Source organism: Opisthocomus hoazin, chromosome 6 (genome assembly GCF_030867145.1).
Source record: "Opisthocomus hoazin isolate bOpiHoa1 chromosome 6, bOpiHoa1.hap1, whole genome shotgun sequence".
Classification (NCBI taxonomy): Eukaryota; Metazoa; Chordata; class Aves; order Opisthocomiformes; family Opisthocomidae; genus Opisthocomus; species Opisthocomus hoazin.
The window spans coordinates 19,499,162-19,523,499 of record NC_134419.1 but is presented as its reverse complement, the minus strand read 5'-3'; the positions used below and the strand labels follow the sequence as shown (position 1 = coordinate 19,523,499).

The window sequence follows — 24,338 nt, the reverse complement described above, 5'->3', positions numbered from 1 at the left end:
TCCCCCCTCCATGTTCGTCCTCGTCTGTTCCCAGGGCACCGCGCTTCTCTGCAGCTGGAGAGGGAGCCTTGGGAAACCCTACAGCAGGTGACGCACCTCGTCTGGGGACTCACGTTTCGTGCTTCTTTTTTCTTTGCAGTTACCATCCAGTTTTCTCCTCCCCTGCCATCAGGTCCAAGTTAATTCTGCCCTCTGTTTCCGTAATCACTGTGCCTCTTCCTCCTACAAACACAGGAACTTGGCAGCGGTTCTTGGGGACGAGAACAGTCGCTGCTAACAGGGGCAGGACAATGCCAACAACGAGGCATTATTTCCAAGAAACTACAACCACTATAGCATCGGGAAGGCTGCACAGTGGACAGACACTTCAGCTATTCAAACCCAGTTCTCAGCTGCAGTAAGAAGTCTCCCTCCATAGGAAGTCAGATAACAGGAGTAGTGTAAGTTGCACTTTATTAGACAGAGGTGGATTTGATACATGTTATATCTTAATTTTTCATTCTTCTTGTTCAGACATGTTAAGTGTACAGGTTTTCCCATTTTTTAGTCAAGAAAGAAGAACACATCGCACAAAGCAGCTGCATTCAACAATACAACAAGATATGTATCATTATTCACTTGAAGACTAGAAATGTGCCCAGAAATTTTTCAGTCATTCAGTAACTAAAATATAGATAATAAAAAGAGTTAGTTACTGTTTAATGGTAAAATACATTAAAAAAAATCAGGTGAATCTAGAATGAAAACTCATGACTTCCTTCATGGGTATGTATGTATGGCACCACTCTATTGTTTCATTATAAATTTGTAAAAGGCACCACACATTAAAACTGTAAAGCAAGGGAGAAAACAAAACCAAGCAACTTTCCATGATTTTCTTTCTGTACAAATACATATATATCTTAAGGCAGGTGTTTTTATGTGCAAAATACAAGCATACAGGTAAAACCAATGTTGGTATCATATAGTCTCATACTCACTTCTTTTAGCAGTAACATTGGTGTCCAAATGTACAGTACATTGAAAACACTTTTCTCTAACAGAGCTCAAAATAGAAGGCAGGCTGGAAGAATGGCCCTGATAACAATTAGTTTTTAATTAGAGCTTTTATATAGACATGTTGAAACATGTACAAAGTCATTGTCTTTTTCTTGTTGTCTCCTCCTTTAGAAAGGTCCATATCAACTTGTTCACAATGTCAGGCTGATCCTGCTGGAGCCAATGACTGGCTTCAGACAAAATAGTTAATCTGAAATGATTTTTAACATAAATCCGTGTAGTTTCTGCCATCTCAACTTCCATAAATGCATCTCTTTCTCCCCACAACAGCAGGGTTGGCATGGTGACTTCATGGTGCTGCAGAGGTAGGCAGCTTTAAAAATAAAACACAGTTAGGTCCTTTTTTTACAAAAATCATCAAGACAGATTTCAGTCAACTTTCGAAATCAACACAGTGAATCTCATTGCAAGCCTTCCAGGTTCCAAGATACCAATATCCAAGATACCAATACATACCAATATTGGTTCTATGATACCAAGACAACACTCCTGTGACTCAAAGTCCTTCAGTTGTTTTTAAGGATGGTAAAATTATTAGAAGATACTTTTACTGCAACATCTGTCATCAGCAGCTGATGGCAACAGAAGTCTTATTTTTGGAACATGAATGATGCTTCAGCATGATGCACAGCTCAGGATCACCCACCAGAGTTTATTCCAGCTGATCTTTTTGGAGATGCTGAAAAATTTACCTAATTTATGCTTGAACTTTTTAATCTTAGCCACATATTCTGACAGACTACCTGTGACAATTCAAAACAGATTCCATCTGATCAGATACAAATCTTTATTACTTTAATGCTCAAACATGATTATTTTAAACCAATAATGTATAAAAAAATTTTCTGAACAAACTTCTATGACAAGTGCTAGGCTGAAACTTAGGAGTTAGTTAAGAGACGATGCTCTGTAAAAAGGGAAAGACACAGAAGACAGCATGCATTAGTTTAAAATGAGACAAAGAAATGGAGATTTTGAAGACATTCTTCCTCCCTACACATACATATGTCAAGAAATATTAATAAAAGGTCACTTTAAATAATAATTTAATTTCATTTTGATTGATGAATTAGGAACATCTTAAAATGGCTTTTGTGACAATGGATTTAAGATCTCATTTTTCAAGCAACCTGACCTCACCCACTGAACCATAGCTTATTCATAGGATCAGTTTGAAAAACTCCACTATTATATGTGTATAATACTCCACTAAGTTTATGTGTATTTTTTCACTGCTGTGGAGTTTACTGTTTTGTGTCTAAATGCCTTGCAAGATTTGTAGTCTCACTTAAGAAAACTCTACTGGGCTTTTTACACACACCGCATGGATGAACAACCCGTCACTTCATTGCCTACGAGCTACACTATATTTCTTTTCAGTCTGGAATACAGGACATTATATCATGCCTGAAGTTTCTAGAAAGAATTAACACGCAGCTTTCCCCTTTAGAAAGGAAGTTCCACTCGCAAAGTTTAAGTCTTTGAAAAGCAGACTGAAACCTTCATACAGCACTGTTACACAGTTTGTCTGTAAACATATACTGAAGTACTTTGTAACTGCTGTAAAAGAAGTAATCCCATCTTCTAAAAAATTGCATATCAGAGCAAATTCAAGCTTCAGCTGCTTACCTATCTCTCTTAACCAAGCATGACACAAAAGCTTTATGACTTATTTGAAAAGTGTTTGTATCTAAAGTATAGTGAAAGGAACAACTGCTGTGCTATTTACACAAGGATGTGTTGGTGATGGATGGAAGTAGGTGATTTCAATCATCTCTTTGGAAATAACTTTTCAGAAAAATTAAGCTCTGAAGAATGAAACTCCAGGTGGATAGTGATGAATTGGAAGCCTTTAACACATAGGTCACCAGGGCCAGCCCGCTGGGAGTTACGGTGAATACAAGTCATTAGCATCCAAGCGCTGCTCAATGGCTTATATGAGAGGGAGTGAAAATTTCAATCCAGTTTTAGTATTTAATGATTCACATCCCATAACCTGTGACCATCAGAATTGGTGGCAAGAGCTGAATGGGCTGAACACTGATCTTTTCCTTCCAGTCCAAAGCCTGCTGCATTGTGGCTGATACCACCTAAAGTAATATTCTCTGAATTCAGTACAGGTATACCTTAATTAGAAAAATAAAGCAAACACTGCCCAAACATACAGACACACAGAGAGGCATTAATGCTGTGAAGATACTTACTGATTAACAACTGTTATTAGGCTCTTTTTGAGCCTGAACAGGCCTGAAGCAATAGTTTAAACATATGTGACTCTAACATTCGTCCCATCTGAATCCCACAGCAATTCCTCTATCGGCTAGCACAGCTATTTCACTGTTGTTGTCAGAGAAGCACCTGGCTGAAGTGCACACTCAGTGATGGGAGGTGCTGGGGCGGATGCAAGGAACAGGGCTCAGGTGCTGAGGGCTCCCCGGCTCCCATCAGCCTTGCCCAGGGGCCTCCTGCAGTGCAGTGGCAGGGCCAGGGAGCCGATGTGCAGCTGCGCAGCTCCTTGTTGCCCGTGGACATCCCAGCCCATGTCATCACCGCTCCCTGTGCAGCGTTAAATAAGGGCACTGTTACCAGCACAACCATCTCATTTATTCCCCATTGGGGTCTGTGCTTGGTGTTACCTTGTTTAGAAGAAAATATATGGTCTCTCTCATTCCAGTTTTGTCTCCTAGCCTGAACAAGACAGCACCCAGCTCAGATCTGTTTTCCTCCCACTATTTCCTTGCTGACTGCACTCCTGACAGCAACAGCATGGAACTCATGGAAAGAGCAGTAAAGATGGCACTAAATTTGGACCAGGGAAAATGAGAAGTTAATCCATTCAAAAACCATCTGTCTGAGTTTCAGGAAGGAAGAAAAGTGTCATTTTTAAAGAATATTGACACGCTAGTCTTGTGTTAGAGAAGCATGCAGATTTAGCACTGTTGAAGACTGGAGGCAGTAAAGGAGAAAAGAGTTCAATCTCACTTTTCTCGGTATAGTCCTTCAGGTTAGGGCTACCAGGCGTAAGTAGAGTATATGCTGAGTTAAAGACCTTCTGGCCTGTTAAGCTTTTGTTAGATAAAAAGGGGGCATCAGTCTCTAAGGCCAAGCCAACTCCTTTCAGGAAAGTTAAAAACATGAGAAAACTACTTGAGAAAAAAAATATTTAGCTTGCAAAAATATTTCCTATTATGATGCTATCTCTCATTTTTAGTCTATGCATGCACCCTGCTATATGTGCTTACTGCTGCCAGTGAGTCTGATAAGACCAGTGCAGGAACAAAAAGAAAAAATGAGTTAGGGTTAGTTTTAGGCTTAGTTACAAAAAACCCTACTCCACCTTTTTATAAAAAAACCCAGCGCAAATACAATAAAATTGAAGTCAGACACGGTTTTGTAGAGTTTAAAGGAAAAGTGAGGGTAACTTACTTGGATGCCATAGTATCTAGTAGTATTATCTAATAATAAGCTATTCATAGCGAAGACATATTATTATTAGATAACATGAACTGTAATGCAAACAATTAATTGATGTCAATTTTCTAAGTATTATTTAGAGAGGGATTTTTGTGATTGCCATGGGTTCTGTGAATGAGGAAGGGTCTTTGCTTTATTAGATTTTGAAACAAAGATTTTCTTTACCTGCACTCTGGTTGTTTTCACTGTTTCGTGTGGGTATCTTGTACAATTCACTTTGCATCACACTGCTTGCCACCAAATGCATTTTTTCCTTCTTCTTCAGCGGTACAAGCTGCAGTAATATTTTTGGCCTCCAGGCGTCTCTAGAATATTTTACTTTGTTTCCAAATGTTCTACTCACCTGAAAATATTTCTGTAATGGTTTATGGGTCCAGTTAATGCTCCAGGTTGTGAAAAGACATACAGATAAGCTTCAATATCCTCTGCTGTTAATCTGCAGCCTTTCCTTCCAATTCCAGTGGCCTGGCTGGTAAATAAACTTTTCAGAACCTACAAAAGGAAGAATAAAAAGCCACCACCTAAGATAACTAGAAAATGTGATTTCTCTCCTTCATCAGGACAGATCTTTCTAAAATCTAGTTATACATTGTTTAGAGTATAATGAATGGTTTAAATCCTTTTTTTTTTTTTTTAGAGAGCTGTGTGTAAAGCACACAGTAAACTTATTTCTGGTATAACTTACTTCACAATAATCAAGTACAGGCAAATAGCAGTATTACCAAGTTACTTAGTTCTGCACCCTGACCTGCCACCTGTGCCAGGCATAGGCAAGCGCAGGCACATACTTTTCTTTGGGCTGGACCCCAGCAGCTGAGAGGGCAGGAGGGAGAATGATTCAGGACCCCCCCAGCTTGCCGTGCCCCGTATGCGTGCAGCACTGGGAGCTCTGCACTGGGCTGTATGCATTAGGAGGATGCGTGCCTGCTGCTGCTGTTTCCCTTTCTATATGCTTGTGCTTATTTTTTAAGGTTATACAAGGTGTTGGCCTTGTTGGTTCCTCAGGCAGAATTAATCACCTGGCTGAATCTGATGCCCAGACTCCCCGGCTGCCTGCCCCGTAGCAGTCCCTGAGGGATAGGAGATGTCCCACTGCACACAGGAGCTTCAGATCAGTCAGCACGAGTTCCCCAGGCACCAAATGTGTCCTACTGGCATGGGCACAAGTAAAACCAGCTGACTGTCTACGTGGAGTAATGCACTGTAGTGCTGGAGGTTAAAAGTATGTACCTGAAAGCCTCCCAGAAATGCAAAAGCAAGAGTTAATCTCAGAGACTCTATGTACTTATATCCTACTTTATATAAACCCATAAAGCTTAAGAATAAAAATCAGAAAGATCCGTATTTTTTCCAGTAATTATAACTACATCAGAAGGGATCAAGAAATTCTCCCATCACTCACAGTTAAATAGATAAACAAGAGCACTCATTTTGCTCACCTTGAAATCATTTACTGTAAACATGAATTCAGGAAACCATGGCATTTGGAAAAAGAAGTAGTAACCAGATTTAATCAGTTGTGATGGATGTCGTAGAATGTATTCTGAAACAAAAATGCCCATGAATTAAAAATGAAAACTGATGACTCAAACAAAATTACTATTAATATTACTATTTTTTAAACTTAATGTTTTAAAAATACTACGTTAGAGCGTGCTATGTGACAAACGATGGCTGTTGTTTCAGGAGTAAGTATATGATGTGGCCATTAAAACATACTTCCTTTATATGTGCTAATAGAAACAGTTGGCAAACCGGAAGCCTGCCACAGATTAGGTGAAGGCAGTGACACAGGAGAGTTTAATTGCATGATAGGTTTTCACTTAGAGATCTATTTGTGTAGCTAGTCCAAAGCAGTTTTTTCAGTTGTGGAGAGGCGTAAATACAAGTCTTTAAGTAATTCTCCCATCAAAGATGTGATGAACAGAAATCTGTAGATGATATCCACTTACATGCTGAAGACAGCATCCATCCTGCTCATGAAAGTACAGAATTTTTCTAACAGTTGTCTTCTTGGCAATTTCAAGAAGCATAATCAAGATTACATAGTGTCACTTTTTAAAGACATTAGAGCATATATAACAAATGAAAAAGACATAGCCAAATTAGAATTGTCTCTTAAAAAAAAAAATAATTGTAATTTTGTGTCTCCAATGAGTGGCAAGAGGCAACACTGGCATTCAAACATCTAATTTCCTCGAAGCAACCACAGCATGTATGCACGTACTAGGAAGTCTAGAACCTGTCCTTTACAGATGCAAATTCAGGAAGGCAAAATTGCACTCCCAACATAGGAGATGTCTCTGAAATATTAATTCTGACAGTGAATAAAAATGGGTTTTAAAACAAAGTAAATTGAAGTGTCAGCTATCTTCTAAGCTTTCGTATCGTATACAGTCTTAAATTGCATTACCCATTGTACTTTTCCTTGATGGACCATCATCAACACTGCTCACTTTCCTGATCTGCAAAATTTATAAACTGTGTATTTTCATTTAATCCACAGCAGAACAAATTTGCTCCAGGGAGACTTTATCAAGCTACAGAACAGATTTTGTACTTTAACAAATATGCAAACAAATACTAAGAAATACTATAGTAAAATGTATTTGTCTTCTATACAGCCTGGCTCCTGCTCTCAGTGAAAGTACTGCAAAAATCTCCTGCTTGCTCAGGCGGTGGTGAACAGACCTTTCCTTGGGTAAGTGAGGCTTAACTACCTTGCAAAATGTTCTTTAATATCTTAGAAAGGTGCCCAAGAACACTGTGAGAACAACATGGGTGAATGGCTCCGATTCCACAGTGGTGTAAAGTCAGGTTTACCGTCAATTGAAATCAAAATGAAAGCTGCACTGAATATTCTTAACCAATTTCTTGGGAAATGGTGTGACTTTTCAAATGGAAATACAGTAAGGTCAGCAACTGAAGGAATTAAAATTAGTGAGAGACTACTTTCATTTTAATTGCTGAATGTTGATCTAATCCCTGTGAAATGATTTGTAATTCTGGGTAGCAGACAAGCAGGCTGTCACACAACAAATTTTGCTAGTGTACCTAAATCCTTGTTTCAGCTCACGACTACTGCATTCCTGAGCCTCTAGTAAGTAGCCTGGAAAGGCTGTCTTGTTCCAATGAATATTGTACAAGATCATAAATCGTCACTTGTCACCTAAATCGGGATTAAGTTCTAATGTCCGATTCGCATTTATACAAAGGCTGTTTTATGCAGGTTTCATAATACAGTGAGGGCTTAACCTAGGTGTAATGCAATATACATCCCTGTTCAGGGAATTTTATCCTGCCAAAGTAGTATAAAACAGATTCACGTATATGAAAATTATGTTTGTGGACAGGATTCAAGGATTAAGAAAAACATCAGTAAGTTTAGTTGCAAGCACTCCCACTTCCTATAATAAATTATTTCCAAAAGTCAAATATTTGATACCTTACTGCTTCATAAAACACAGTCCAGACTGTGAGAGGCACTGAGCACTGGCAGCTTATCTACTGAACATCTAAAGGAGCAAATGGTTCTTCTTTAGCAACCTCAAAGCAAACACAAGCTTAATGAAAATGCAGGTACTCTGGATGAATGAAGACTACTGTAAAACTTACCTGTAAACACAGAAGGATGAGGGAAATTAACCACAATCAGCTTAGTCACCATTTCAGGGTAACATATGGCCACTAACCAAGCGATCATTCCTCCCCAGTCATGGCCAACCAACACACACTTGTTGTATCCTACCACATAAACACAGATTTGTGCTTTTAATTCAGAGGGACTTGTATCCATACAAATTATCACATACAATAAAATAATTATTGGCCAAAATATGTGGTCCAGCACATATATTCATGTAATTAATACTACACTGCTTCCATTACTAATGGCCAGAAAAAACAGTGCACTATTATAGTTAAAAAATTCACAAATAGTCAAAATTATTTAATTGGACTTCAATTACACTTTAACTGTACTACCTCAATGTTAAACCAAAGTCACTCGGTATTCAAATAGTATCCAAATGGTATCCAAATGACCATCCTGTTCACATCTTGGCCAATGTAGTGTTAGATATACAATTCAACTTGCAGTCATTATAATGCATCTACATTTGTTGTGTTTAGGGAGTTTGGAGTTGAAACTGCAGACAGAAAGACTGAGCAATCTCCTGAGCCCCTCCTGAACAAAACTAATTCGTATGAATTTCTCTGAATATGGGACATTATCTAAGCACTGAATATCATCATTATGGACAAAGTGGGCACTATACTTAATAGCCATATATATATAATATATATACACATGTAAATACACTCATTTATATACTTAGTAGGCCTGTAGCTTTTCTCCGTATGCTGTTCTGATGGTAATTTTTAAAGTTCTTGGCATTCACATACTTATTCTGCCATCGATAAAAATGGTAATTTAACTGCAATTAAAGGGGGCAGAAAAATCATGACTGTGTTTTTGAAAGCCTAACCATTCCTCCTTTAACCACTGCTGGAATACATATGGTAGTATCATCACATACCATCACCCTCCTCATTGAAGATTGTCACACTGAGCACATACACTACAAATGAAATGTATAAAAGCCAAACTGTTCAGAATTCTGACATAAATTTGAACACAGTTGTCAAAGCACCTTATAACTCCTCTTGAATAGGAATCTTTGGAGCACAATTAATATAATCAAGTTCTCCAAAAGAATTTAACTTGGGGTTAGAACAAACAAAGATAACAAGCCTCAGAAATACTTTTTCCAAAAAATGTAAAATCTCTGTGAAATTGAATTATGATGGGAGCACTTCTCAAGCATAACCATGGCATTACCATGGAGATTAACACAACCAGCAAAGGCTGGAAAATGTAAACACAGTGTAGGACTGCCTGCCCAATTTTTGACAATATTCAGTCATCACAAGCAAAGCAAATCCTAAATTCGAACCTTAGAACTGGCATTACTGCTTCGCTATTTCTTCATGTGAAATGCAGGAAGTTGTTTCACTATCTGTAGAGTATCCAGGAAATTAAAATGACTCAAGAGAATCAGAGTCTAATCCCTTGTCTTGCTACTGGTGTGGAAGGGAAATGTGCTTCACTAGGTGTTATAATTTATCACCAGAACAGCTACGCTTCAAAGTCAACTGGAGGGGCAAGTTTTGCAGGCCTGCTTCAGCTCTAGACCGTTACACCATGTCTTTGCCACAGGGAGCAATGTGTCCGTTGTTCTCCCTTCTGTTCTTTTCACTGTTGTATAAGACAGAGTGATTCAGCTCCTGAGAACTGACTACCGTGCAGGAGTAGTGTTTTGGGATTTTTTTTTTAATACAGCAGATGTACTGTCATCATCTTTATAAAGCCCACAATATTTATTCTATCTTGTTTGTGCAAGAAAAAAGTCACCTGATTTAAATTCTTTGGTCTGCAAGCGCTATTAGACTCTACTCCAGAACATTAGCCACCAAGTGCAATGGTTAGGAGATCTTCTTCGGGAAAAAGACCATAGGTTTGAACTGCTGGATTTCACAGCACATAGGGAAGATTTCTTTTAAACTCCTAACAAAAATCATCTTTACATATTGTTTATACTGACATACACATCATAATTAGAAAACAGATCTTTTTCACTGATAATAGTCCACAAAATATGAGTATCCTTAGATTTATACCTATACATATCTGCAGTGTGTATATATTAATGAGAATGCAGTTTGAAAAAAAAATCAATGCTAGATCTCTGTGGGTTTTTTCCCAGAAAAGCAAGTCATCTATGAGCTGAGTAGTTTGCTTTCTACTAACGCACCTAGAGATTCCAAAATATCCTTTATATCTGTTATCAGGCAATCTAACTTGTAATTTTCTTTGTGAGAAGGAGCATCTGTTTCTCCATAACCTCTCAAATCCAGGGCCACCACTCGATATTCACTTTTAAATTCCCGCAATTGATGGCGCCAAGAATACCTAACAAAGGGGAAAAAAAAGTTGGAGTTACAAGGTCAAGCAGTATGATACCAAAATGTACTCAATGCTTTTGGTCCCAAATAGTTGAGGGTAAATTAGCATGGCTTTGTCTATAGTGAGATTCTTTTTTCTTTCTGTAGTATGCTGATGGTCCTTTGTGGCTAGAGTAGTTTTGTGCTCCCTTCTTGAATTCCCCAGTAAGGAACTGCAGCTGCCAGAAAGGGGGCATGGCCAGAGCCTGGGTGTTTCAACAGTTCCTGGAGTCTGGCATGGTCCCTGTGCTGCAAAGGAAGCAGGCATAAACCAGAGCACACAGAGGACTATTCTGTTTTACCCTTGGAGCCATAGTATCATCAAAAAAGTAAGGTTTGAAAAAGCTTTCTCTTCTCCCTGGCTTGCTCACACACACATTCTGATGGAGTAGGGAAACAAGCCTCAAGGCATGTGGGTTTTTTTTTCTTTTCAGAAAAGGAATGTCAGATAACTCATACACTACATAAACCAAAGAAATAAATACAATTACTGTCAAATGAACTTGGTGAAGTTTATATGATTTATATTATGTACACTTTCATCTGTGTCTTTACTACCAGAATTGTTCCAGAACTACACAAAGTATTTCATTGCTTGTGTTTCTATGGAAAAGAGTGATAACATTACACACATTAAAAGACATACAAAAGTAAGAGCTCAGGCACACGCCTGGGCTGTTCCTCATTCTGGAATGGTATGTAGTGACTACATGTCTGTTAAGAAGCAAAAATAACAAGAAAATCGTGGGCCTCATCCTGCAATAACTACCTGTCCTTCAACTGCTACTGAACCAGATAAATTCCAGAATAGCCAGTACCAAGACAGACATGACCTTACCGTATACAGTAACAGAAAGACATACGAAAAACATGATCCTTCTAGGCATATATAACAATGGCTGCATCCCTCTGTGCTAGGATCTAGCTTTTACTTCTGCTCTTGTCTCAACGACCTCAGATAAATGATATATAACATTTGGACCATCAGCGATCATAAGAGTGATGCACAGAATTTAAATTTAAACCATGTTTGTATCAGACCATTGGCTCTTCCACTTTAGCTTTGCCTCCAGCCTATTAGGGATTTTGAACATAAGTAATATTACAGTAACACTAATTAATTATGGAAATTTGTATTCATATAAACAGAACAGTCAGAACCTTTTTCTTTCAGTGCCATATCATGCAAATACATGATTTAGCTGAGATCTCCAGGAATGAAGTTTTTAAAGGCATTATACAATGACTTGGAAGCTGAATTTGCCATGGTAACAGTTGTAGCTATCCTATATACTTCAGTAAGAAGAAAAAATGAGGCCTATAAATAAATAAATAAACTATTTTTGTTTTCAGAAAATGTCTAGTTGCTATCCTCATCTTCTGTTTTCACAACAGTCCATCAATTACCAAACGTCTAACCTACCAAATGGGTATGTTTTATACGCTCAATACATCATGCCTAATGTCAAATATTTTATTATGGTCTTTGCATGACACTGGTACTGACTTTCAAGTTCTTATGCATCTAAAGCACTTAATGGCTCTGGTGCATTATATTCTTAAGTGATCTTTCATCTTCAGACATTATAACCCCTCACTAAGCTCAGTATTGTCTGGGTACAGATGTCCTACTTATAACCTTGAGACATTTGAAGGCAGAGGATTTGTTACAATTAAGAATTGTAACTGTGAATGGTATCTGTTTTGGGGTCTTTTTTGCTAGACAAATGATGCAAATTTGATGCGGCTTTAAATATCTCTTAAATTGTGATTATTTTATCTTGTACTTTCAAAACAATCTCTAGTCTTGCATAAAAAATTCCTCACTGATTGAATTAACAAACCAACACCAGTATTGGTAGTGTGACTACATTACAGAATATTGGGATTTCTTCCTTTTAAAAACAGTTATATAACCTCTACTATTGATAGTCCCAGTGACCTATATAACAGTTTCTTATTAATTCCTTTTGAATGGTGACAGTTAATATATTGACCCACCGTTCTAAACTGTAAGAATGGCTTTCTGCTTTTTGAAAATAATATACCATATCTCAGCAGAATATGTATATAACATACTAAATTTTGCAATATTCTTATCACTGTAAGTGAAATTAGCTGTAGGCTGTCTTAGTGTGTTAGAATATGCATTATGCAAGGTAGGCATAATGTTTGCACAGAATATGCAAACCCCCCAATCTAACTGTATTTTTAATCAAAGCTTACCATTTCAATCCTTTTAGATAGCAATTTATTATTAGAACAACCTACTACTTTGAATTTTTTTTTAAATAAATATGACTTTCTACCACCATCCTCAAGGCCGTTAGTATCTATAGGAAGTTGCTAAGGGAAAAGAACTGACCTCTGGTTTACCTGGGTCAATTTATCATGGTATGACCTGAGTCCAGCTTGAAAGATCACAGTTCCAACAGTGGAGCCTAGCTCCGTATCTGAGTTTAGAAAGGAAAAGGACCATTTAACTTGCTGAATTACTGGCATCACCACTTCCTCTATTTCCTTATATTTTCAGTGCAAGCTCTGTAAGCCATGTTCACTAGTTAAACCTGGCAATGACAGCCCAAGCAATGTGATTAAATCATTAGACACATGACTGCTTTTCATTGTTATAAACAAACATTTAGGACTGGGTTTGATTCATCATTCATCTTATGATGAACTAATAATAGAACCTTTTTTCCTGAGTAGCATTCTGAAATTAGGCTGCACAATAGCCTATAGAACTCATAGCTCTTCTTCCCCTCCCCTCGTTAAAAATTAATGTATAGTATTTTTAACAAATGCAGCAATCCATATTGCACTTAACATATCATGGATCCTCATTTAAACACCCTCTGCTATAATTCTTAAATTCAGCTGTATTAATACAAACATTATCTGAACAGGAAATTCATTAAAAATGAGCAGTTCCTCCCCAAAGTTTAAAGAAATGTGTACATACTTGGGGAAAAATGGATTGACAGTGCAAAAAAGATGGTTGGTTTGTGTGAGCGTGCAGGAATTTTTTGTGGATGCTGCAGTTAAAAAAGTGTCAATGATTTGTTCCCCACTAAAATTTCATGCCATTAGTTAGTACTCATAGATACGTAAAATGGATCGCATTGGGTACACTTGAGCTGAGATGATCCCTCTCGGGTATCTTAAGCAGCCTCTTTTATACAAGAAAAGCACGTAGGGAGTTTTACCAGAATTCTGGAAAGCCATGCAGCAGCAGCATCAGTGGTTTACCCCTTTCTCCAGCAGCCACATAGTGGAATCTTAACCCTGAATCCTAAAACGAAGAGAAAAAGAAGTGTGGTTTTATTGCTGCGTAGATCTGTTGTACTGGGATTTGAGAATGAATATGGTTTCAGACAATATTCTAAGAAACAATGTATTGCCCCTGAAAAAAAAATCAGGTTGTCAGTTCTTGAAGCTGAAGTCTTCTGCGACCTGCAGACCAGCTACCTGCTACACTCTGGCAATGCAGAGTATCCCACATCCCGGCTGCCACAGTTTCTTCTAGGGAGAATCATCTTTATCACTGTTGACTACATGCCAGTTCAGCCATGAGCATGCTAACCTTTCTGCAAAAGAGCACCGCCTGGCACGGTGACTAGGAAATGCAAATTATTGTTGAAGCAGGCACCTTGCTTTCACACAGACACCAGTCGTGCTTTACAGAAAGATTTTAAGACATAGTATGCTTTAAATGCACTTTCAATTTTTCAGTTCGTTTGTATTTTAAACCATCACCTTGCATTCTGGAACAACAAAGGACTGCATGGATTCTTAAAAACCAAATCCAATCAAAATTAAGTAACTAGAAAGCAAGTGTTTTTTCCTTGCTTTTATTGTTCAAGGTTTCAGACTCACTTCAGAAAAGAAATCCTTCCTGTAACCATCTTCTTTCTCCCCTACCTATAGTCCCTATTTCTGATGCACCTTTTAAAAAAATGGGTCTTCGGAGAATTACCAGCAGCCAAGTTTCTTATTGCTAGCAGTGCAGAGGCTGAACGTTGAAATGCCATTGAAATGAACGGACGTACACAAGCTTACACTAACTCAAGGTCAAATCCAATGGACTTTTAATAAGCTAAAATTATGACCTAGAGGGTTTACTGAGTTCTGGCACAGAAGCAGATACAGAAGCTGGGAGTGAGCTCACAAAATACAACATGCTATTTAGATGCCACGTGAAGGATACTACAGGAACAAAGTTTGTACAGCTCTTGAACAGACATCAGAGCCTGCATTGTCTCTGCTATTTCAAAAAGGGAAGAAAAACCCTATGCCTTTGCTGTACATGAAGAGCTTATATCACGCCAAGGATCACAAATGCAGAGAAAAAGTTTTTCTTGCCAGAAATGCTTCAAATTCTCTGAGCTACCCTGGCACTGCTAAGTCACTAAGCAACTACAGAACCATTAACTTATGTCTTGATTCGTGAAAGGTCTCTACAAAGAGAACATCTGGGTTTTTTATACTCGCTATGGATACCATAGGGACTTTTGCTCAGTTCTGCGCAAAACTACACCGATATTTCTCCTCTGGGATGCCAATGAAGTCCTGTTATGGTTTATCCCTGCAGCTGGCAGCTAAGCACTGGCCAGCTGCTCGCTTGCCCCTCCTCTACCCACACCCCCAGCAGGGTGGGGAGGAGAAATGGACAAAAGGGGAAACTCGTGGCTTGAGATAAAGACAGTTTAATAAGAGAACAAATCAACTACTACTACTACTGCTACTACTAATGAATTTTAAAACCAAACTATACACTGCAATTTTATCACTACCCTATGACTGATTCACAGCCAGTCCCTGAGCAGCGACTGCAGAACCTGGAACTCTCGGATTTCATGAATTTCACGAAACTCCCCCAAAAAAACAAACTCCTGGAAAAGTTTGAACTCCCAGACAAGAGAGGATTCAAACTCACGGAAGTGAGAGAGAAAGATTCCTTCCCCTTGGCCAACCCCTACTCATAAACTGAGCATGGCGTCCATGGTATGGAATATTTCCACTGGCCAGCTGGGGCTCGCTGCCTGGCTGTGCTCGCGCCCAGCTCCTGCCCAGCTGCTCATGAGCTGAACAGGGGAGACTGGAAAAAGTCCTTGATCTCATAGCAACAAGTGAAAACATCAGTGTTCTCAGCATTCTTCTGGTACTAAATTCAAAACACAGCAGCTACTGGGGAGAAAATTAACTCTATCCCAGATGAAACTGGGACGAGTACCTAGAGATAAAAGTATCTATTCATTTCTAAGAACTTAATGATCTCTTCCTAGTAAATTTTAGGGCCATTACATCATCTTCACCATTCTCCACATCGCTCTGCCTTTGATTCTTTTATACATAAAAAAGTAGAAGTTTCTCAAGTTTCCTTCCACAGTTTCTCTTCTCAATTTAGCCAGTAGTGGGTAAGCCCTCCTCCATTCCGCTTCTTTCAGCTAGTGGCCTCTAGGGATTTACTTCCAATGTTTTTATTTTAATCTATTTATTGCTTTTATGCTCACCCCCTTTACTCATACAAATTCAATCACCACTTGTACAGCAGCAATTTAAATGTCACATGCCCCAAAGTAAGCCCATCCTCTACTTTTTCAGTTGCTCCTTTCTGTCCCCTTTTTTCTGCCCCCCCCCAAACAGACATAGGATGTTGCCATCTTTTCTGAAACACACTTTTTTCTTTGTTTTGTTGAAATCTGTACAGATCTGTAGGATACATGTGTTTGGAAAGTAACACATTAGGCTGCTGTTGTCCAACAGCAAGCGGGTTTCATATTTCCTGAAATGAGTGATAGACTGTCGTATTGACAGCAGTTTGATTTTCTCCCAAATGCTCTTCTATTGCTATCACACCCCTTCACTTCCGCAGCAACAGGTCCATTTGCTGCTATAGGAAAAAAGAATGTGGCATGCAAGTAAAAAAGCACACACATGCCTCCTAACAACAGAAAAAAACCCCAAGCGATCGTGAGAAACTGGGAGGCTCAATAATTTATATTAGTACTGCTCGGCACGGAATCATCTGCACAGATCCCCGAGATCTTTGTGCTCGTTTTGTCAGAAATAACACTTGACAAAATTTGCGGTTCATCCTTTGCTCAGGTGTACCTCCAAAAGCAGCCAAGCCGCTGCAGCTTCCCTCGGCACGTTTGGTGGAGGCACCAGGCGCAGGCAGAGCTCCCAGGCAGGGATGAGAACTGACCGGGGGCCGCAGCCGCACAGCCTCCCACACCGGGCTGCTCTTCCGACCGCGCCTTCCCCCGCCACCCCCATGCGCGGAAGGGGCGCCCAGGCGCGGCTGGGCACACCGTGACTAACGGGCAGGGCCCGGCACCGGAGACAGCGGCGAGCGGCGGGGCACGCACCGGCACCCGGACTGCGAGAGACCCGGGGCCGGCCAGCGCCTCTGCCGCCCGCCGCGCCCAGCGCCCCGCACCCCGCCGCGGCAGCCGGGCCGGGCCCGGCCTGCGGCCCCTCCCGGCGGCCCCTCGGCCCCGCACGGCTCCCCGCGGGCGGCGCAGGCGGGCGCGTACGCGCGCGCAGGTGTGCGGGCGTGCACGGGAGGGCACGCACGATGCCCCGGGGGGGTGCAGGCAGGCAGGGGGGTGCCACGACCGGGGGTCTCGCGCGCCGCGGGGCCCGCTCCGTCCGCCCTCGCCCTCACCTTGATGCGGACGTAGCAGTGAGTGCCCAGGGAGGGGTCGTTGAGGCAGGCGGGGGGGTTCTCCCGCACCGCCCAGCGGAAGGTCTCGCCCGGGCGCCGGCCGATGCTCCAGAGCAGCCGCAGCCCGGCGATGCAGGCGCACACCCCGCAGTAGCTGTACACCAGCGCCCAGAAAAGCAGCGCCCGGGCGGCCACCATCACCCGGCGCGCGGGCGGCGGGCACGCAGCGCCGGGTCTCGCCATCGGGCCCCGCCGCCGTCCCCGCCGGCCGGGAGGGGCTCGCAGCGCCGCCGCCGCCAGGAGCCGCCCGAGCGGAGGCACCGGGAGCGGCGGCGGCGCGCCCGCCCCGGGGCCCGCGCCGGGCACAGCGCCGCGCCGCCCGCCCCGCCCGGCTCGCTAGGCCCCGGGCAGCGCTTGGGGGGGGCGCGACCGCCGGCTCGGCCGCGGAGGGCTCCCCCTCCTCCCCCCGCGCCCCGAATTCCCCAGCGAAGTGAGGAGAAACCGTCCCTGGGGCGGCGGCGGAGCGGGGCTGTCAGCTGCGCGCGCCGGCGGAACCGCCGGGAACCCCGACACTCCCTCGGACGGCACCGCCACGAGCGCGCGGGACGGCCCGGGCTCGGGGGCCCGCCGGGCTCTGAGGCCGCCGCTTCGCCCGCGCGCTGGGCGCGCCTGCCCCGCTCACCTGTGCGGGGCAGCGCGCGGGTCTGGGGCCGCGCGGGCGCCGCGCCGCGCTCGTCAGGGCTGCGCGTGCTTCCGCCGCTGCTGCGCGGTTCCCCGGTTGCGGGTGGGTTTGTGCATGCGCTGCGGTTTTAGTTATTACTAAAAAGATAACAAATTCCAAGCTCCAGCGCCAAAATTCGTAGCTTTAAAACCGGAGCTTGTCCCAGCGGAGAAGTCTGCCGGAAGAGGCAGCCGGGCCGTCGCTGCCGACCGAGCCGATCCCGCTCGGAGCTCTCGCCCGCCCGAGGCCGCCGCTGGAAGCGGAGCCCCCCGGCGCCCCCGTTAGCCCGCAGCGGCAGCCACACCGCGGGCCGCGGGTGGGAGGCGGCAGGCCCCGGCCCGCGCCGGTCTCGGGCTAGCCTCCCTCAGGCGGGGCGAGGGGTGGTTCGGGGTCGGGACGGGTCACGGAATCCGGAACTGTAAGAGAAAGCCCAGCGATATCGAGCAATGGATTTGACGTGTTGTAAAAATGCAAGTTATGAAAAGTTACGGTTGAGGCCTGGGAGGCAAGGGAAAGTGGACATTGCACTTGCTGACCACAAGAAACGCAGAACGGGGCTTGCGAGTCGAACCCCGACGCGTCCCGACCCAGCGCGCTGCGGAGCCTGCTCTGCTTTGCTGCTGCATCTGAGCGAGGGCGCAGGCAGGCCTGGGCCTTGCAGAGCCCACCTGGGAGTCGCGGCTGGTAACACAGCACTGTGCGCAACTGCCTGCCGGTTTGGCGGCGGGCCTTTGCCAGATGCTACTGGGATTTGATGAAGACCAGAATTTCTTGCCCTGGGTGAGTCTGGAGAATTAGAACTTACCTTGCAAGATTTTTTTTTTTGTTTGCTATGTCCAGCAGTGCAAGTAGGAGCTGGTACAGAGACGTCGTGCATCTGTTAACTCTAAGATACATAATTTAATGAGCTATTTACAAAAAAAAAAAACAACCACAAACCAAATTGGATAAGCATGTATACAGATGGAATATATATCATTATTCACTACGCACGGAACACAGCTTGTAGACAGTTTCTGTCTGTAGCATACCAAATGCTTTCTCCTACTTGTTCTAAATTCAGACTTACAAATATAGACACTGATGCTGAGTCCTAGTCCCGTTGAAGGCAGTGACAGAATTAATGCTGGTTTCAACCAGTTCAGAATTTTTCTTTTTGAAAAAATCAAACAAAAAACTTAAGCAGCAGAAAGGAATGTTGTAAAGAATTGCCCATTACTGCATTTTCATGCATTTAAAAGTTTAAGACACAAAACCATTACTTGAGTTTATTTTTTACTACTAAAGATAACATCTTCAAGTAGCTATAAAAAGCTGCCTGGCTTCCTCTTACCAATAACACAAATGAAATATCAGCAACCCACATCAGCTGACAACACTGAATCATGCGTTTCACGATCCCTGCTCGTTGTCTCAGTGTGAGCCCTACAAACTCAAGGTCAGGAGCTTTATTAGGCTGCTGGGGAAAAAGGTGCTGGGCCGTTTAAGGGTCCTTCCTTCTCTTGGGTGAGAAGGAATAACATCAGAAGCTGATGATTCAGTTAAGACACTAACCTCTGCAGACTCCAGCAGGATTATATGAATCATGCCTACCAAGCCTGAGCTTTCCGTTCATGCTCAGATTACTCATACCGCCAACCCTAGGATTAGCATATAGCTAATTTTTTATTCATCAGACTTTGTGCTAATAACTTTTTTTGTAGGGAAGAAGCCTTCGCAGCTTCTCAATATCAGACTAGCTGCAGCAGGATTTTCCCTGAAGTGCACCTCAGTAAGTCAGTGACCCAGTTAGAGAAGTTAGAAAGTTTGGCAGGAGCAAAGCAACCAATGTTGTTGTTCATATCACAGTAGTCATTAAATTCCTTAATAAACTAATAATCGGAATGAACTGGTAGAAAACATCCCCTAAGAAAAATTGGAAAACCAAGGTTGGAAATCCTGGAGTTGACCACAAGCTTCCACTTACCTCTAAAGAAAGGTTGGCAGAAGCGCAGCAATAGGTCAGGCACAGCAGTCACAAAATTGTAGTAGCCATCTAAAACAGAAAGATTAAGGATGGAACCATGATGTGCCTTATTATAAGCAGGGATTTGGCCAAGCTATGCCTATTTCCTGTACAAACAGTAGAGCCATTTTTTTCGCAAGAATAGAACTAAGTCTATTTGTAGTTTATACATCGCTAACTACCTAGGTGGTTTTATGTCAAACTTCTAAATGATACAAACCTTTTGCAACAGCCTATGGATTTTAGCTATGTCATCTTCCGCCATGAGGTACGGATCCAGTATCAGAGCTGAAAAGACGAGAAGTGCTGGGGACCTAGCAGTTGTGAGTGGCTTTTGCACGATGAAATTGCTGCACACCCTGGCTCAGTGTTTCTGGGCACCTCCAGCTGCACTACCTTGGCTGTCCTGTTTATCAAGCAAGCAGCAGAATTCCTGTTTTACTAAGGAGTGCTCTCTTTGTGCTCCAGGACCATGCCATCTACGTATGTATGGCAAACCTGTTTGTACAAGGCAAATATCTTCCACACATTTTCCAGCATTTTGCAGAAGAAATCTTAGAATCTTCTATATATCTCATGCCAACTAGTAGCAAATATAAATAAGAAAAATCGAGGACCCCAACAATTATTTTTCTGTCATCCTTATATTTTGATTTTCTCGTCTTCTGCTCTAAATTATTGTTGTAATGGGTGCCAAGCCAAACCATCCCCAGGGCAGATTGTCTTAAGTGCTTTGACAGTGTGCTTCGCCCTCCATGATGTGCCATCTGCCTGCTTATCTTTTGTCAGTTCAACTAATCCCATTTCTCTGAGAGACAAAAGAGGACAACTTTGCATGTCACTGACTCTGCCTCCAGCATGACCAACTCATAGCTGATAGTAAAAAATTTAACATATTCTGTTTATCAGTGACAGAGGAACTTTTTGAAGCTTTTAACTATCTTACCCTGCATTTATATGTCGATATAATCTACTAGTATAGACACCAGTATAAAAATGACACATTAGCGCAGCTGTTTCCACAAATGATCAAGGTAATTTAACGGCATAACAGAACTTAGTACACATTTTAACTGTTAGGTACCTAACAATACTTCGTCTGTTTAAGCAGCTTTTTGTTTGCAGGCTATATCTGCACAAGTGGTATTCCTGCTTGCTTGAGTGTGGTGACAGCTTTGCGCAAACACAGTCGTTTTGGGCTTGCTGCTCACTTATGTTTGGGGGCCATCTCTGTTTCCTCTGCACTCAGCCTTCTGTCTGGAGGTAGGAACTGATTATCCTCTTTAGCTGGCTTGTAGGTTGCAAACAAAGGGTTTGTCAGATTAGTGTTAGCAGCACTGACATTGTGACATTAAGTCATCATGACAATATAGAGTGTCAATGTGTCCTGGTTTTGACTGGGATGGAGTTCAGTTTCCTCCCAGTAGCTGCTGTGTTTTGGATTTAGTACCAGAAGAATGCTGATAATACCGCAATGGTTTTAGTTGTTGGTAAGAAATCAAGGACTTTTTCCAGTCTCCCCTGTTCAGCTCATGAGCAGCTGGGCAGGAGCTGGGCGCGAGCACAGCCAGGCAGCAAGACCCAGCTGGCCAGTGGAAATATTCCATACCATGGACGCCATGCTCAGTTTATGAGTGGGGGTTGGCTAGGGGGCAGGAATTCTCTTTTGATTCTTTTTTTTGAGTCTCTTGTCTGGGAGTTCAAGTCTTCTCTTGTCCAGGAGTTTGGTCTTTTTCAGGAGTTCCACAAAATTCGCGAAATCCGTGAGTTCTGGGTTCCATGATCACTGCTCAGGGAGTGGCTGTGAATCAGTCATAGGGTGGTGATAAAATTGTATTGTGTATAGTTTGTTTTTCATATCCATTATTATTATTATTTTATTTGTTGTCTTATTAAACTGTCTTTATCTCATGTCCATTTCTCCTCCACATCCCACTGGGGGAGGGAGGGGAGGGGTGAGCGAGTAGCTGTCTGGTGCCTAGTTGCCAGCTGCCGGGTTAAATTACAACATCGTGGAAGCTAGAATTAGTTTTTGAAGGGGCAAGAGTACCAGTTCATACTGTTAGCAATGCACATATGGTTATATAGAATAGAGGAAATGCAGAGAATAAATTCTTGCCCTTACCTCTGTCAAGTCCTGTTTCCAAAACAAAGGGATGTCTTGAGCTTGCATTAATCCCATCAGAAAGTATGGCCAAATGACAGCAAGGTAGGGAGTCCTGAATGTGAACTGTAGTATTTTATTGCAGGACAAATAGCTATTAATGATGTATAAGCTACAAATGAAGGCAGGCATAAATCACTTTTGATGTGGATGTGAAAGAAGACATCCTAACAGCACCACTTTACATTACGACACATCTTTCACCCCAGGTCCCCTTCCTAGCCAAGTACTCATGGCTCCCAAGCAGCATACACTTCAGCATGCATCCAGGCAAGGCTCATGTAAGTGGGTGTTGGTCTCTTCTCTCAGGTAACTTAGGGGAAGTTTAAATTGGATGTTAGGAAAAAATTCTTTGCTGAAAGGGTGGTCAGGCATTGAACCAGGCTGCCCAGGGCAGTGGTGGAGTCCCCGTCCCTGGAGGGGTTCAAAAAACATGGAGATACAGAACTTCAGGACCTGGTTTAGCAGGCATGATGGTGCTGGGTTGACGGTTGGGCTTGATGATCTTGGAGGTCTTTTCCAACCTTAACGATTCTATGACTTCCCTAGACATTTCAAGGGGTGATACCCCAGTCTGAGCGTTTGGCAATATACACTCATTCTGCTGTTGGATGAAATACTACCCTTCCAGCAATGGCAGAGGTAGAAGATACAGAGGGGTAGTTTATTGCAGAATAGGTATTTTGGAGCTAGCACTAGCTCTTCAGCCTGCTACCTGAAAGTCCAGGCTACCATTTTTAGCAATGCTTTAGCTGTTGTTTATGATTTTAGATGCAACTTATTTATTTGTAGAAAGCCTTGTCCACTTAGGTAGTTGGGTGGTCTGTGGCAGACCCTCAGCACAACACTGGCAATGGTTCCTTCACTTCCAACTTTGATCCAGGAAATGAACAGACCAGAGGTCTCCACAGGGAGAGAGAGTTTTGAGAGGGAGGTTCAGCTAGATTGATGGTCTCCAAAGTGGAATGGGGGAAGAAAATATTTAATAGAATACATTTTTCTTTTAAATTACAAAACAAAATAAAATAAACTTAAATAAACAAAATTAAAGAAAGACTATTTAAAATATTTTAAATTTATCTTTTAATGTATTTTTTTATAATGCACATATTAGTACTGCAGAAAATTTATATAACTTATAAATGAATATCTATATCTTGGGGGTGCATGCTTAGAAATTTTTACTGATGGGGTGCATGATGAAAACAACTTTGAAGACCACTGAACTAGATTATCTCGAGGGGGCCCCTTCCACCCAACATTTCTGTAATATACATTGTGTTTTGGTATTAATTCTATAGAACAATGTTTTATTAGCCCTGTACTTGAATTTGAGATAGCTATATGTAATCAAGAAGGACACAGGGTTTTTACACTCTAGTTTCTCCTTTAGACAAGTATCCCAACATTAATGAAATCTTGCATTAATCAGAAGGTCTTTCAAACTGGAGCCAGAAGTGGGAAGTGTTAGATAATTTCTTTCTGTGTAGGACCAAAACCATCTGGCAAACATGACTGCACCCTTATCCAAATGTTATGTTAACATAAAATACGTTAAACAGAAGATCATGTCTGGGCCTTAAAAGACATGCAAATATACAGGATTTGTTGCGGAAATTATAGAGTTCCAGGAAACATGGGGTTTTTTTGGTTTTTTATTTTTGTTTGTTTGTTTTTTTTACAATTACAAATAATGTTACACATCCTTTAGAAATTATCACTATTATAGAGGTCTTTTGTCACAGCTCAGATTCCATGCAAGTGTGTCACAGTAAAGTGATTGCTTTAGTAGCAGTCACATAATTGACAAGACCTTGGTTTAAAGTAGTTTCTATAGGTGTATATTTAGATCATGCTATGACTTAATACAGTGAAACACAAGAATTTGGCTATGCTCAGTATAACAGATTCCCAAGTGTTTCTGAAAAAAAAAAGATTTAAAAAAAAAAAAGAAAAAAAAATCAAGCAGCTGAAATTTTATCATATATATACACAACATATAAAACTGTAATCAAAAAAACAACTGCATTCCACTGTGTAGCAGACTAGATTACAGATATTGTAAACAAGTAGCAAAAAAGATCTTGTGATGCTTCAAGTGTCAGAGAACAACTTTTAATATTAAACATCTTAGAGGAGGTTACATGCTCTTTAAAGTAGTCTTAACATTGAAGGTTGCAACTAGTACATTTTCAAAGTTGTACAGAGTTTGTAGTATTGTTGAAGTGAAGTTATATATTAA

General features: G+C 41.7%; 1 protein-coding gene across 1 annotated transcript; it reads right to left on the bottom strand.

The window, feature by feature from the left end:
- Positions 1 to 449: 449 nt before the first annotated feature.
- On the bottom strand, positions 450 to 17,481 carry EPHX4 (epoxide hydrolase 4). Its single transcript, XM_075424074.1, has 7 exons — positions 17,207 to 17,481; positions 13,743 to 13,828; positions 10,347 to 10,504; positions 8,149 to 8,277; positions 5,973 to 6,076; positions 4,877 to 5,025; positions 450 to 1,372 (listed from the first exon to the last, which is right to left on the bottom strand). The coding sequence occupies exons 1-7, from the start codon at positions 17,447 to 17,449 to the stop codon at positions 1,138 to 1,140; spliced, it is 1,104 nt and encodes a 367-aa protein (XP_075280189.1). The 5' UTR covers positions 17,450 to 17,481; the 3' UTR covers positions 450 to 1,137.
- Between the last annotated feature and the right edge of the window lie 6,857 nt (positions 17,482 to 24,338).